General features: G+C 36.8%; 1 protein-coding gene across 6 annotated transcripts in view; it reads right to left on the bottom strand.

Moving 5' to 3' along the window:
- Positions 1-7,936: 7,936 nt before the first annotated feature.
- The window catches only part of GABRG2 (gamma-aminobutyric acid type A receptor subunit gamma2), a 100,880-nt gene continuing 93,482 nt past the window's right edge, over positions 7,937-15,334 (bottom strand). For 3 of the 6 annotated variants that reach the window (XM_047782703.1, XM_047782771.1, XM_047782613.1), the window contains exons 8-10: positions 13,834-14,039; positions 11,761-11,784; positions 7,937-10,374 (exon numbers count right to left, since the gene is read on the bottom strand). In XM_047782703.1, the coding sequence (XP_047638659.1) occupies positions 10,099-10,374; positions 11,761-11,784; positions 13,834-14,039 (506 nt within the window). In that variant the 3' untranslated portion in view covers positions 7,937-10,098. The remainder of the gene's footprint in view (positions 10,375-11,760; positions 11,785-13,833; positions 14,040-15,334) is intronic. The other 3 variants (XM_047782836.1, XM_047782813.1, XM_047782528.1) reach the window with 2 other exon arrangements.

Raw genomic sequence — 15,334 nt, 5'->3', positions numbered from 1 at the left:
AAGACAACTAAGGGGATAACAGGTGGCTGGAAGACATATTAATTTTCTGACACTTGTAATGTGCTTGTAGAAAGCAAAATTAACTCTGGAAATCCAAAAGCCCCCAGGCAAAGAAATTTAGGAGCTGGCCATTGAAGGTGTGTAAGTATACACTGGGTATGGGTTTCTACATTTGCTATGGGTTTGTTTACTGTTCTAGACTTAATGCCTCACAGTGTTGCATATACAGTAGCTACTCAAAAATATTTATTAAATAAGGTAATAATGTTTTTCTAAAAAAAGGAAGAAGTGAGTTATCTGTGACTTTATTGTCAGCATGGAACACCATTTCTACCACTTAGTAAATGCTTAGTAAATATTTTGGATGAATGAATAATTGATAAAGGTCTCACTGTATGAAGGATGATCTTCAAGGTCCTTGTAAGCTGTGAGATCCCATAATATTAAATAGAAATCGATATGGACCTTCCACAGTGTCCTTTAAACACATCACTTAACTATCTCTGTGTGGCTACTGTGGAGAGCAAAATCAGGATTTAATCATTCCTAACTAGTCCACATTAGGGGAGAGGAATGTGGCAACACTCTTTCATCAGCCTCACAGCAGAGTGGCTATAACTAATTGGAGGAGGGCCACCATGGCCCAGTTTTGGGGCCCTATCACTTTAGAAACATTTAAAACCACACACTGGGATGGTAGAACATAGATTGACTATTGCCTCGTGAGCTCCCTGGATGATGGAAGTTAAAGAGAACTACAATATCCTGAGCTGTTACCCTGGTGCTTCACTTTTTGTATTTTTCAAAAAGAAAAGAATGAGTGGAGGTTAGGGTGTGGGAGGGGCTGTCTCCAAATAGGTTCCTAAAAGGCCACCTGAGACAGGAGGGCTTAGAGGAAAGGACAAAGGGAATGTGTTTAAGCAAAAACAGAAAGTGAATGCACTCAACTTCTGGTCTTTAGAACACTTAACATTTCAAAAAATCTTTTTGTCTTGTGTGAATGTGTGTGTGTGTGTGTCTATGTGTCTATGTATAGTGTATGTTGCACTGTGCTCTGCTTTGCTAGGATTTCCCGTTCTTTTAGAAAGTTATTTTCTAAACTGATCCAGATTTTTATCATAGGAATTTTTAAATTTAAAAACATATCCATTTTCTGGTTGTAAGATTAATTCATGTGAACAATGAAGATTATTTTAGAAAACAATAAGCCTGCTTTTGTTTTCCCTGTGAGGTCATAATGCTTGTTAGTTGTGAAAACAGAGCTAGGATAAAATTTATTTGATTTTCTATCAAAATCCTTTATATTGTTCCCCATGGCAACCTCCCATACGTATGTGTATTTTTTTTTTACCCCTTCCCCAATCCTATGCATAAATATATAAATCCCATATAAATATAGGATTGGGAAGGGGTAGGCATTTTGTAATCAGATTGTTACTTATGCATGAATAATTGTCACCACCCACCGAATTTCTAATGTAATACTTTTTTGGCATTATACTGTAAGCTCTATGAAGTTCAAGGCCTGTGTCGATAGTTTTTATCAAGATAGCTCCAAAGTGTAGAGGAGTGTTTGGCAAATGGTAGATGCTCAACATACTTAATGAACTGAATCATAGTTTCATTGCCTTACAATAGCATCAAGTCTTTAGGGGGGGGGGAAAGTGAAGTGAAAGGGTGAAAGAAGAGAGACAGTCAGCAGAGGCTTAGAGGAAGAGAGGAACTAAATTTAAGTACCAAGTAAATTTGCCCTATTTTTCTGTTTTGCAGGGTTCAAATCTGGTTCTAATGAGGACTTACTTCCTCATGTGACTCTCAGGGGTGTGGGGGCTGCTTCTCAGTGAGAAGACCATAGTCTTATACTGGGGTGGATGCCATGTTCAGAGTGTCTGCTGAATTTACCTGGTATCCAAATGGTTCGGCTGTCGTCACTTTCAGTTAAGTTGTGCCAATTAAGTTTTAATTTTCCTATAGTCATTTTGTTTATAGAAATAGGACTCTGGCATCAACATTTTTAGCCTTGAACCCAGTCTAGAATTGTACCCTTGGGTTCTCACTGAATCAGAAGCCTTGTCTTTTTTTAAACTGAGCAATAGTAGGTGAGAAATACTGGATCAGAAGGTCCTCCCTTTGTTAAAACAGCTCCAGGCTGCTTTGGACTGCAAATCACTGCCCGACTCTGCATCTGTTCCATGGGGCTGACCAGAGGGCCATGGCTATTAACCCTCATTAGCTCCAGGAAGCAGTTTTCTGAAGGTGTTTGCTTGACTGTTGTAAAGCTGATTGGAAAGTTATTTTGCTGAATAGAATACTTGGTATAAAATATGAGTCTCAGGTATTCCAGTGTAATTCCTTTTAAAGATTACTTTTTTTTTCATGGAATAGGAATCCATTGAAATGATCTAAATTTCACCCTTCTCATTAGAGTTTTCATGACTAGAGGGCAAATGAAGAGGCTATCATGAATGACATGTGCTGATTTGGGGGGAGGTGTGCTCGATTATTTCCCTTCATTTCTCTAGATTCGTCCTCTACCTTCCTCACTATGCAGTACGCTCCATGAGGCTGACCTCTGCCACCCATGCTATCTGGGTGGGTTTCCTTGCCTTCTAGTTTCTATTTGGTTTGACCAATGGGAAGCTTTATGAAGGGGAAGAGAGAATCCTGGATAATTACCTTCCCCCTCCCTCCCCACCTGACCACTGTTTGGCAGTGCCTGTATCATCTTTCTAAAGCCACAGCTCCTGTTAGGAGGCTTCTGTTCTACTGCATTTTCTAGGTGCCATTCCCTAGGTCCTTCCTCTTGCACTTTCAGGACTAGAGTGGTGTGATAGGCAGAATGTTGGTCCCCTAAAAATGCCCATGGTCTAATCCTCAGAACCTGCGACTATACCTTACTCAGTAAATGGAATTTTGCAGATGTGATTAAGAGTCTGCAGATGAACAGATTACCCAGATTATGTGGGCGGGCCCAGTGTAATTATAATGGTTCCTATAAGAGGTCAGAGCTAGAATTGGAGATATGATGAAGAAAAAAGAGGTTGGACTGATGTGATTGCTGGCTTTGAAGATGGAAGAGGGCCACTAGGCAAGGAATGCAGGAAGCCTCTCAAAATTTGAAAAAGCAGAGAGCAGATTCTCCCTTAGTGCATCCAGAAGGAACTCAACTCAGCAGACATTTTTATTTTAGCCAGTGAGACTTTCAACTTTCAGACGGGATGAATTTGTGCTGTTCTGTCACCAAGTTTGTAGTAATTTGATACAGGCAATAGGAAACTAATTAATATAATAGTTTTCCACTATTGTTAGACCCATGTTACTACTACACCATCCTTTTATTGGTGGCTCTTAGCCTTCCCCACATCTTTGCAAATAACCTGTTCATTAATTTTTCTTCATTCATCTCCCCGAGTGTACCATCTGATTTCTGTCAGGACTCTGTTAAATGCTTAGACCTTTTTATTCAGTAAAGCCACTTTTAGGTATTTGTTCTATGGACATATACATTACCTGAAATATATGCAGATAATGATTGTAGTATGATTTATAACAACTAAAATAAGCAATAGGGACTGGCTAAATATAGTTTAGCTACATGATATAATAATAGAATGCCAGAAAGTTTTGTTTGTTACATATGCACACACACACACACACACACACATACACACACATAATTCTGCAAAAATATAAGGCTACAAAACATATCTATATATATTTTACCTATAACTATATCTGTATCTATACTTGTATCTGTCTGTCATTTATCTATCTGTTTAAATATAGAAAGAAAACTGAAAAGGGGAAAGTAAATGATGCTTTTAGTAGTTAACTCTTGCTGGTAGATAAAAGATAATATTTTTTCTTTGTCATTTTCATATTTTTCAAATTTTCTACAAGGCTTTGATTAGTAGTCAGAAAGAAAGTTTTAAAGCAGTAGTGAGTCATTCGCAAATGTGGTGGACACTTTGTAATGCAGAGGAAGTCTTTTCTGGTTTCACTCACAGAACAATGTCTTCTCCCTACAACTATTTTGTACCACTTCATTACAATTACTTGTGTTCTGTCTGATTGTGGGCTTTCTGAAGGAGAGAATATTCTAAAATTAATTTCTTCCTGCACTCACAAGGCTTGCAATATGTGTTTACTGAAGCTTTATATTAAATTGAATTTATAGATGCTTAATCAAAACTTCCTGATGAGGGACTTATTTGCAGACCCACAAAAATAAAAGCAATAGAAAAAAAAAAAAAAACCTGTGAGGCAAATTTGTGTAACAGGGAGATAGAAGATAAACAACCTGATTTAAGATGCAAATGGATAGTGAATTATTTATATCATATTCTTGTCACAGAATTGTTCATTTAAAATGTGTTTACTAAGAGGATTAGATGAATGTAAGTACTTAACTAAGATAAACTTTAGGATTAAACTATTCAAAAATCATATCAAGTACTGGGGAGATGAAAGGAAATAGCCTATTATACTTCAGTCATACTAGAAAGATTTCACAGACCAGACAGAATATTTAATTAGTGACTATTCAGTGTGTTGAGCAGAAAAAGGTAGTCTAGGAATATGGCACTATTTGGAGAAGACTCAAGGAGGAAATAGGGAACATGAGTCAAGACTGCTATGTGGAGATGTGGCAGAGTTGCAAGGATTCTGGGTGTTAGATGGTATTAATATAATACCATAATAAATAGCAGAGGACTGTTGGCAGGAGAAGGGACTGAACCTTTTCATCTGCATGTGAGAGACTGAGTCTCCCAAGATAGGAATATATGGAAAACCTTCAGACTAAAATCTCTACCTCTGGTCCAGTGACATTTTTTTTTCCTTTTTTTATGGGAAGAGTCCTCAGTAATGATTAATAAGAGTCTTCATATTCATTTCATTAAGGATTTTTAAAACTTAGCTAGAAGATAATGTACTTGACTTAGTTATATTGCAAAAAAAAAAAACAAAAACAAAAAACCTATATATTAAGATGTATATTAAGGTAGAACCACAGGGAGATCCCACTGTGGCACAGCAGGCTAAGGATCTGGCAGTTGTCTCTGTGGTGGTGTGGTTTGATCCCCAGTCTGGCGCAGTGGGTTAGGGTTAGGGTTAGGGTTAGGATTAACTGACATTACTGTGGCTATGACATAGGTCACAGCTGTAGCTCAAGTTCCATTCCTGGCCTGGGAACTTCCATATGCTGTGGGTTCAACTGAAAAAGGAGAGAAAAAGACAGAACTCCATATTTATTGATAATGTTACTCATGTTTATGTAGCAATCCTACTAGGTATTTCTATAATTTTTGAGAGAAATTGTCATATTTACTTTTCAAAGATATCTACATTTGCTTAATGTATATCATATTGTGTGTTTTAAATCATACACTGTTCCACTTGGGAATGGTTACTTACCAATATTTAGCTCTATAATTTTCTTTCCTTCTTTCCTTTTTCTTTTCTTTTCTTTTCTTTTCTTTTCTTTCTTTCTTTCCTTCCTTCCTTCCTTCCTTTCTTCCTTTCTTCCTTTCTCTTTCCGTCCTTCCTTCCTTCCTTTTGTGCTTTTTTAGGGCCACACCTGCAGCATAGGGAAGTTCCCAAGCTAGGGGTCAAATCGGAGCTGCAGTCACTGGCCCACACCACAGCCACAGCAACATGGGATCCAAGCCATATCTGCAACCTATATACCACAGCTCATGGTAACACCAGAAACTTAACCCTCTAAACAAGACCAGGGACCAAATCCACATCCTCATAGATACTAGCTGGGTTCGTAACCTGTTGAGCCACAATGGTAATTCCCTATAATTTTGTTTTTGTACATGAATTTCTTCAGTATGGCATGATGCCAGTAAATATGTTTATTGTATCCACAAGGTGGAAATATGTAGTGATTAATTGCATAAGTGATAGTCATTATTAAGCAGGCTACAATCCTTGTGTCCTTTCTTTGCCGACACTTCATTTCTGTGCCGAAGAAAATTACTAACAATCCAGTCATTCATTGGTGTTAACTCGGTTAATCTTTAGAACAAAATTATGAGTATGAGCCTTTATTATCTCTATTTTTGAGGTGAAGAAATTTTTGAGAGGCAGAGAAAAGTTGGATAATAAGTCTTGACTGGGCCAGTATTGAACCTGTATAATCTGAAGAGCCTCTGCTTTTCCATTTTGTTATATAAATACTAATAAAAGAAAGCCTTTATTAATGCAAATACAAAAAAGAAAGTCACAGTTGCATGTTATAATTGATCTATGATTTCTAACCTCAGGCAGAGTTATAATAGAGCACTCCTACCACTTTTCTGATAGTCAAAAGAATGAGCCTGTAGGGATCAGCTATAGGAAAATCAAGCTTTCTGTTGTTTCAAGCCGTGAGGGACAAAGGTCAACTCTGGGTCTAGAATCTTTCAGATGAGTAGAGATGCCTTCTTTTAAACAGAATTCTAAAAGCCATGGTTAACACTGAATATTGATCATTCATTATATTAGAGAATAAAATAAATGCAAAATCCATTAACTTATCTCTATTGCTACATATTTTAAATCTTCAATCTCATTGTAATGCAAATAATCAAAGTGAGGTCAAGATCAAAGAGAGAAGTCATCTGTAAGTTTGGCAGATCCTAAAGCATTAACAGGAAGATAATGTATTCAGGGATTTTACTTCCAAATCCTGAAGCACTACTATGACGGGCAGTAGAAAAGCCATGCTTGGGTGGCTCTTTCTGGGCTTGCCATTAACTTGCTGTGTGACCTTTGGCAGTTCAACGAGCATTAAAAATATATAGTGGAGCTCTTGGTCTAGGTCACTCTCCCTTTCTCCCACATGTTTAACAAAAATCCAAAGTGACAAGGCATAAAGACAGCAATTTTTGACATAATCCCCAATGACCGCATCATTTGGTTAAATTTAATTTGACCTTCATCACAGACAAAAATTGTTGCTACTAGTCAGAATAACTGAGATTTTAAAAAGGCAGTGAAGGGAACCAATATATATGTATTTAGCTAAACATAAGGCATTGTGTTAGAAGATAAGACCTAAGTAAAAACTAAATTTTTTACATCTGGAAGGTGAGAAATAGATGTTTAAACTGGATACAGGAAGCCACATGGCACCAAAAGAATGCCAGCTAGAGGGAGGTTAGGGCAAGCTGTTTGTAAAGGATTATGCTAACTCTGTTGTTTTGAGATCTTCAAAGGATTGGGAAAAAAAAATACGGTACTGTCTCTGGAGCGTGGATCCCTATATTTTTAATTTTGAGGGGTATAGAGAAAGGTTCTTTGGCCTTGAAAATAATCTAATATATGCGATTTTTTTCAACAAGAGACTTGGATTTACAGCCTATAGTTTAAAGGAAGGTTTGCAATTCGAGTACTCTTTAAAACACCATGCTACAGAGCCATGGTTAACAGACATATGCATAGTGCTGAATTCTTTCAGAGAGCTGATTCAGTGGTAGTGGGAGGAGCACAGCAGCACAACACTGGAGGCATTGGCAGTGAGGGAGGGGACTTCTGACCATTTGTCGGTTGTCACCACAAGGGGTAGCTTTATTATACCTAATAGCTGGTAAAATGGAGGCTTATAAAGGCTGAAATGACAATTGTCAAACAACTGGTTGACAGTGGAGTTGGTATCTCAATGATGTCTGATACCAGTGTCCATATTTTTAACCACACCCAAGTTTCAGGTATAGAAGTCTTGAATTTCACCCACTTCATGCCATTTCTATCTTCGTTCTCCACTCCACACCCCAAATACATCTCTTATTTTCTTTGAAGTGAGGAGCACTATTATGCAAAACAGGACACATTGCTCACAAATAAAGTTCATATAAAGGGAAGGCAGTATTGGGGGAATGAGACAGGGGAAGGGGGTGTCACAATCTTTAAGACAAGTCTAACCAGACCACTGACATGAAACCATGGATTAGAATGCAGCATTTTTATTGTAAAAGTCCACATTTGAATAGGCAGTTCCCTTTGTGAAAAGGTTTTCAAATACATAGACAAAGAGCAGCTGATAATTAAGAATTATATATAATATATATTCATATTGCCAATACTATGCACACATTAGAAAGCTAGCTTTTTTGAATGACCCCATTACGGAATACATTTCAAGTGGACAATACTAACATGTTTCTTGTCATTGAAATGGTGCCAACAACTCTCCCAAATAGTCAACATTTGATATGTCAGCAATTCAAAACGAGAAAATAATTCTATTTACACGTGTTTGAGGTTATATACTAGAGCACTGATACAGTAAAGGCTTGTAAAATTGGCAGCTAAATGTGTTTCAAGATTCATCCAGATGACTTGATGATAACCTTACATGGTTTTCTATGAACAATGCCACTTTCTCTTCTTTTCTACTCTTTCTAGATTATCTATAGCTATGACTGAATTCTGACTTAGAGTAATGATTGCCAAAAGGAAGAACTGACAAAGCGTGCTATTTTAGAAAAATAAGGATTCAGGATTGAGTTCATGAAAATGGAGTTCAACTCATCATGTCTGAAGTCTGGAACAGCCACTTCATGGGATTACAATATTGTTGAATGAGGACACAGTCATAGGCTCAGCCTCTATGTAAGTCTTTCATTTGTTCTTTCATTTATTTTAAATATAAATTTTAGTCCATTTTTTGTGTCTTTCACAGAGCATAGTATCCTACATCCTGAACACCAGTCATGTATGAATCCTACTTAGGCCTGTCATATGTCCTCTAGTGAAATGGTGGGTGGGTCAGAGCCGACTCATCTCCAAACCTGGAACAGTAATACCCAAATTCTAATTATGCCCTAGTAGACTCATTTTTGTACATAAACAGAGGACTTAAATGTTGTTTTAAAAGGAGTATGGACCTTGCCTAAAGTAAATGTTTGATAATGAACAAAAAAGCCAAAATTCTTTGGAGCCTTCTGTTTATTCCTACCAGATCCAATACCACTAGATAATGCCTATGTGGAAAAATGAATCACTGGCTCCAGGCCAGCTCAGAGATATTCACCAGGAGCATAGGAAGCTACTTCACTTCAAACCAATGAAGCACCAACTGTGTGCCAAGCACTGTATGATGTTCTAAGGACCCAAAGAGGAAATGACAAAGATTCTGCCCACAAGGCACTCACAATCACTAGAAGCAGATCTTGAGATGGAGAGTAAGTTCTTTATGACTTATCATCCTAAAAGGAAGAAAAAATAGCAGCAAGCACATACAATTACTTTATACTCTATGAAATTGGGCATATTTTGAGGTGGCAAATGTCAATTATTCAATCTCTGTTTTACTTAAAGTGTTTTAATATGTCATACAAGAAACAAAAATAAGATGTTTGAGTCTTCATGCATGACGGAGAAAGTCAAGAAAATTCCTCCCTCCAGTTCCAAACCCAGACCCTTATAATTACATTCATGATTCTTTTATAGCCCAAAGACACAGAATAAAAGACAATACTTTGTGATGTTAACTTCAATTCATTTGTTTTGGCTCTAAAGAGATGCATGCATTAAACTTGAAGCATTCTACATTACTGAAATATTTACATCATTATACATGTGATGTGGAGGAAATTTTCTTCCTATCTTGGGATATAGATGTGATAAATTTCTATTCTAGGCTTATATTTGAATCGGGATATGATTTTTCTCAAATAAGGGAGGTAACTTATTGGGATCAAATTGATCACCACTTTACCCCAAATGAACATAAGGTGCAGTTTTGGACTTTTTGTTTCTAAGTATATTTTGAATTGAGTAAGGATACCACCACCATAACGAGTCATGGCTTTCACTACTTCAGTTACTATAGCTGGAAAAAAAAGTCCTGTTTGGTTTCAGTGTTCTTGCTGTGATTTCACTTTGCCTTGTAGGTCTGAGATGCAACCAACATTATAGTTCAAATTACACTTACCAGAGGAGAGTTGGGCGCAAACAATATGACATGAGTACAATTTACCAGGTTAGAACATAGAAACAAATTAAGATCATTAGAAGCCACACAGGGGATTATGTAAGTGGATTTAGGACGTCTTCTTTCCATGAGATTTAGTGAGTACGACCCATATCAGTAACACCCATACCTCTTTAGAGGTAAAGGTAGGAGACCCAGTAAACCAGATTGAACAAGCAGAAGGCAGTGGGGAAGAAGATCCGCGCGTAGGAGTCCATCTTGGCGATGCGAATATGTATCCTCCCGTGTCTCCAGGCCCCTGTTCGGCAGTCTTCAAAACAGCAGAAAAAGCTGGCACAGTCCTTGCCATCCAGACACTCATACCCGTATTCTTCATCTCTCTCTTGAAGGTGTGTGGCATTGTTCATTTGAATGGTTGCTGACCGTGGGCGGATGTCAATGGTCGGGGCCTGAGATAAGGGTGGGCAAGGAGAGGGGTGGAGGTTAGTCACACATGATAAATCCTAGTGTGATTTCTCCACAATGTCACCAATGGGAATGATGAATCTGAAAATGAGTACTCTGGGAATTGCTGTGATATCATGATCTACAATGGGAAAATTGAACTTAGAAGAATAGCACATTTGCAGATTTCAAATTTTGAGCTTAAGCAGTGCAGCTGAAAATAATACCACCAAGCTAAGTGCTATAGCAAGAAGATTGAACACCAAAAGAACTCAAAGTTTGAAGATTTAAATCAAACAACTACATGGAATCTTATTCTAGTAAGTATTAGATGTGAGGTTGGTTACATGAAGGCATTTAATGGTGTTGCATGTGAGTAGGACAGAGAAATAAAAAGGCATCAATTGTGAAATCAAATTTTGTGTCATGCTTATCTATATAGGCAAACAGTAAACCTCATTATACTGAGCAGTTATATTCAATTACATATAGAGAGATTCCCTGAGTTTATACTACATGGGATGACTTTTGTTTTAAAGGACTATAATGCTTTATATTATATTCACCATCTAGTAGCATCAGAACATCAGCAGTATTTACCTATATGTCAGCGAATTTTTTAAAAACTGTTACTACCTATCAAACATTTTTTTTAGAATTTGAGAAGAAACTTCTACTGGTTAACTAAATATTAATCATCTTTCCTTCTGGGCCAATTATAAAATAGCTTAAAAACTCAAAAATTTAATGTTAATTTGGATGATTTATTTTTAGCACAACATAAATACAGATCCTAGGGTCTCTGAATCGGCTGTCAGAATTCAGCTGGGAATAGAAATCTCATTGAATATTGCATGATAGAGAGCCAAAAGGTCTCTGACTCACCCTGGAAGGAAGGGATGGGTGTTTTAACTTAAAGTATTTCAATGACAGTATTATTTTATTTTCATAGAACTGACAAGTAGAGTTCAGGCCAATGGAGGTTATTGTTTTTTGCTTATCAAAAAACAATCCGGTTTTGAATCAAGATTTACAGAGGTAAATTTTAGGGCACATATGATCTATATAGTATGTGGTAGGTACTACCAGTGAAAATGGATTCCATTTCTATCTGAGAAAAGAGGGTAAGTTTTGGCTCTGATGTTTAACGAGGCCCTCTTTACTGACATCTCAGAGCTTACAGCTTTTTACCGTGTCAGGTCAAAACCTCTTAATGTAGGATTGCTGAATCAACTCTAGAAATCTACAGAAATTTCTCCATCTTAAATGTGTTATCTCTAATAGAATTCTTAAATGTCTATTCTTAAAAAAATAAATGAAACACCATGTAAGCATTAATAGTTAAATTCAGCAGTTGCATGCAGTGAATTTCCATTCCAAAAACATTATACCTTGAAGGAAAACATCCGAAGAAGCTTTGGGTTTGTAGACAGAAAACAGAATAGCATTTTTTTTTAATTAAAAGAAGAAAAAAGAAAAAAAAGAGAGACAAAATAAGATAAATTAAAAATACATTTTGAAAACATAGCAAGTGAAATGAACTGAAATTATAAACACGGAGGGACAGTTCTGAGCTTGGAATAAAGTTTATGCCTAAAGTTGGAAAATGAAATTTGGTGATTGTTAGTGAAATCTTCAATAAATTAATCCTCAATTATCTAACTGCAAAAGCCAGTATTGTTCACTTTTGAGGAAGCTTTCTATTGCCATTTTCCCTATACAGAAATACAGATGTTATTTTCTAATTATCATCAAGGTGGTTAGCAGCAGAGTCTTGACATAATGAACCCAAGGGCCTCTTACACAGGAAAATGAAATTTCACTTCTCATTCATAGGTTAGGCCCCTGCTAGTTCTGAAAAGTCATCTAATTGGCTTAAAACAGGAAAATGCATGACGTTTTCAGGTAATTCCTTATTTAATCCCATTTCTCTTCTGCCTTCTTCATGACCCTGGCTTAAAGAATTCTAGTTTTTCTATCTCTGCAACAAAACCCACTCTGTAATGGCATGGATGTTAGAGAGGGCCAGGGGACTCTGTCTAGCGGATCTTTAGACTTGTTAGAAAGTCAGTCCTCACTGCCTTGTTACTACTGGCAAGTAATGCTGAGTGTCAATAGAACCATCTTTTGGGAGAAAAATGAAATGGCAAGTGAAGGAGGGGGAGAAAACAAAAAACAACGCAACAAGGAAAATAAACTAAGGATAGAGAAAATGCAAAGGCAGAGAGAGGCAATACAGAGAAAGAAAGGGCTGCATAAAGTATAGTGAATATTTGGGAAATTAAGCATTTCTTCTTTATTAATCATCAAGAACAGTAATGCTTTTTGCTTTACCTTTTATAATGTCTTATGCTCAAGCAAACATGTGCAATTTGTAGGATTTTACCTGGGTTTCTGAAGATGCATCAGGATGCAAGCTAGAATTAGCTGGATTCCCTGGTATTTAGTTCAGCATCCCCAAGTCTGTGGGTCAGATAGCCAGCCCCTATCATGGTCTTCACAGCCTTTAGAGCAGAAGACCAGCAAAGACTCTACATTCAGAGGGGTGGGGTGAATTCCTTTTCGCTTAGAAAGAAATGGACCTAAACTTTCACAAGTTCTCCTATGAACCAAACACTATTCAATGGATAGCTACATGCTCTTTTCAATATGCGTAATAAAAGACCATTACTTTAGGCATTTATATTTGTGCTTCGTCATCACTATGTAAAGTGCTGTGGCAAGGTGAAGTCATCCTACCTGTCTCCAAATCACTGAAATCAATCCAGGTTGGTAACTGTATAAATCATCAACAGTCATTATCAACTATAAATGAAAGGTAGTGTATAATGCTTTTTACATACATTGCTACATTTATTTCTCACAGCAACCTCGTAAAATAACATATTTTTATAATACTCATTTTATATATGTGAAAATGAAAACACAGGGAGACTAAGTAACTTGCCCAAACAGTATGCAAACCATTATTTAAAAAATGCATTTTGAGTATAAAACCAGTAGAAGTCCTATGGTAGCCACACACACACACATTAAGTTATTTGCAAATTGTGATCTCTGAAACTTTAAGAACCTGTGGCTTCCTAATGGAAAGCCTTGGAAAAACATAATTTGAATCGTCAATAATTTAAAAATATTTTAGTAAAGATGCAGAAAGATGAAAATCAATGAAACCTAAAATAATAGTGATCAGAATATGAATGCATTTTTCAGCCATTTTTCTATTCCCAATGAAATACAAAGGGAAAGAGTCTGCCTTAATGAATAAAAAGTAATTTCCAAGTAACTGATGGCTATAATGAATCCATAATGGCCTGGCCAAACTCACACATTCCATTTTCATCATGGGGCCCAAGGTTTTGAAGCTCAGCCTGTAGACTGGCTAAGCAAGACCAAAACAAAACAAAATCAGGTGATCTTTATGCATAAAAACTTCAAAGGTCCCAGTGAGAAGTGATACATACAGGGTTTTTCTTCTTTTTGTCTTTGTCCTTGCTTGGTTTCCGGTTGCTGACAAAATAATGCAGGGTGCCATACTCCACCAAAGCGGAGAAGACAAAGATGAAGCAAACAGATACAAAGAGATCCATCGCTGTGACATAGGAGACCTTGGGGAGCGACTTCCGGGCAATGGTGCTGAGGGTGGTCATTGTCAGGACAGTGGTTATCCCTGGAGGAAGGCACAATAAAACAGATCACGTGACCACATCAGCAAATCAGATGACGTGTTTTGCAACATCTAAGAGGCAACCTCGGTGTCAGGAAAGGAGGCATAACTCCTTTCACTTTGTCCACAAATACATATTGTCTGCCTACCATGTATCATTTACTGTGTATGCTGGGAAATGTGCTGAGTATGTGCTGAGAAATAAAATAGACATGGTCCCTGTCCATATGTCTCTTATATTTTAGTGAGAGGCAAAGCTATGAAATTAGAAGAAACCAATCTTTGGACAATTAGCACTAAATAAATTAAAGGGAAATTCTGACAAAGGGAAACCTACTTGTTTTTGAATTTTTAGAATACCTGGCATCTTGGGATGGGTGGGGGAATCAAGGTGATGCTAGGGAAATAAATAGAAGTTAGATCATGCAGAACATGCACAGGAGTTTGCATTTTATTCAAAGTGCAAGGAGAAGTCATTTAAATATGTTAAATAGAGGAGGTGGGTTGTGTGTGAGTGGTATGTTCTGATGGACAAATTCTTTAAAGACTTATACAAAGAAAAAAATATCTCAGAAATAATAAGTAATATTTACTGAAAACATCCTCATGCCAGGCACTCTAAAAAGCATTTGATATGTATTCTCTCTTTGAATCTTTACAGAAGATTCTTTCATTTTGATTTTGTAGTTAAAGGAGGCTAAATGACCAGCTCTATGTCAGATAGCTATTAAAGTAGCAGAAGGATTTTAACACAAAAATTATATGTCTGACTTAAAAACATTGTATTGCATTATTTTTTATGGCTGAGTAATATTCCATCAAAATAATGCCATTTGCAGCAACACAGATGGATCTAAAGATTATCATACTAAGTGAAGTTGGTCAGATGGTGAAAGACAAAACTCATATGATACCATTTATATGTAGAATCTTAAGAAAAGGATAGAAATAAACTTATTTACAGAACAGAAAGACTCACAGACTTCAAAAAATGTGTGGTTACCAAAGGAGACAAGTAGGGGGTGGGAATGGACTACGGGTTTGGGATTGGCATATGTACACTATGTATATGGAATGACTGGCCAATGGGGGGACATGATGTATTGCAGAGAGACTTCTACCCAGTGTTCTGTGATAATCTGTATGGGAAAAGAATCTGAAAGAGAATGGATGTGTATACATGTCACTTTGTTACACAGCAGAAATTATCACACCATTGTAAATCAACCATACTTAAGTGAAACTTTGAAAACTAAAAAAAAGCAGACATTTTAAAACACTTCTTTTTACCCATTGTA

The sequence above is a fragment of the Phacochoerus africanus genome, chromosome 1 (genome assembly GCF_016906955.1).
Source record: "Phacochoerus africanus isolate WHEZ1 chromosome 1, ROS_Pafr_v1, whole genome shotgun sequence".
NCBI classification, from domain to species: Eukaryota; Metazoa; Chordata; class Mammalia; order Artiodactyla; family Suidae; genus Phacochoerus; species Phacochoerus africanus.
This window is presented reverse-complemented; position numbering and strand designations above follow the sequence as displayed.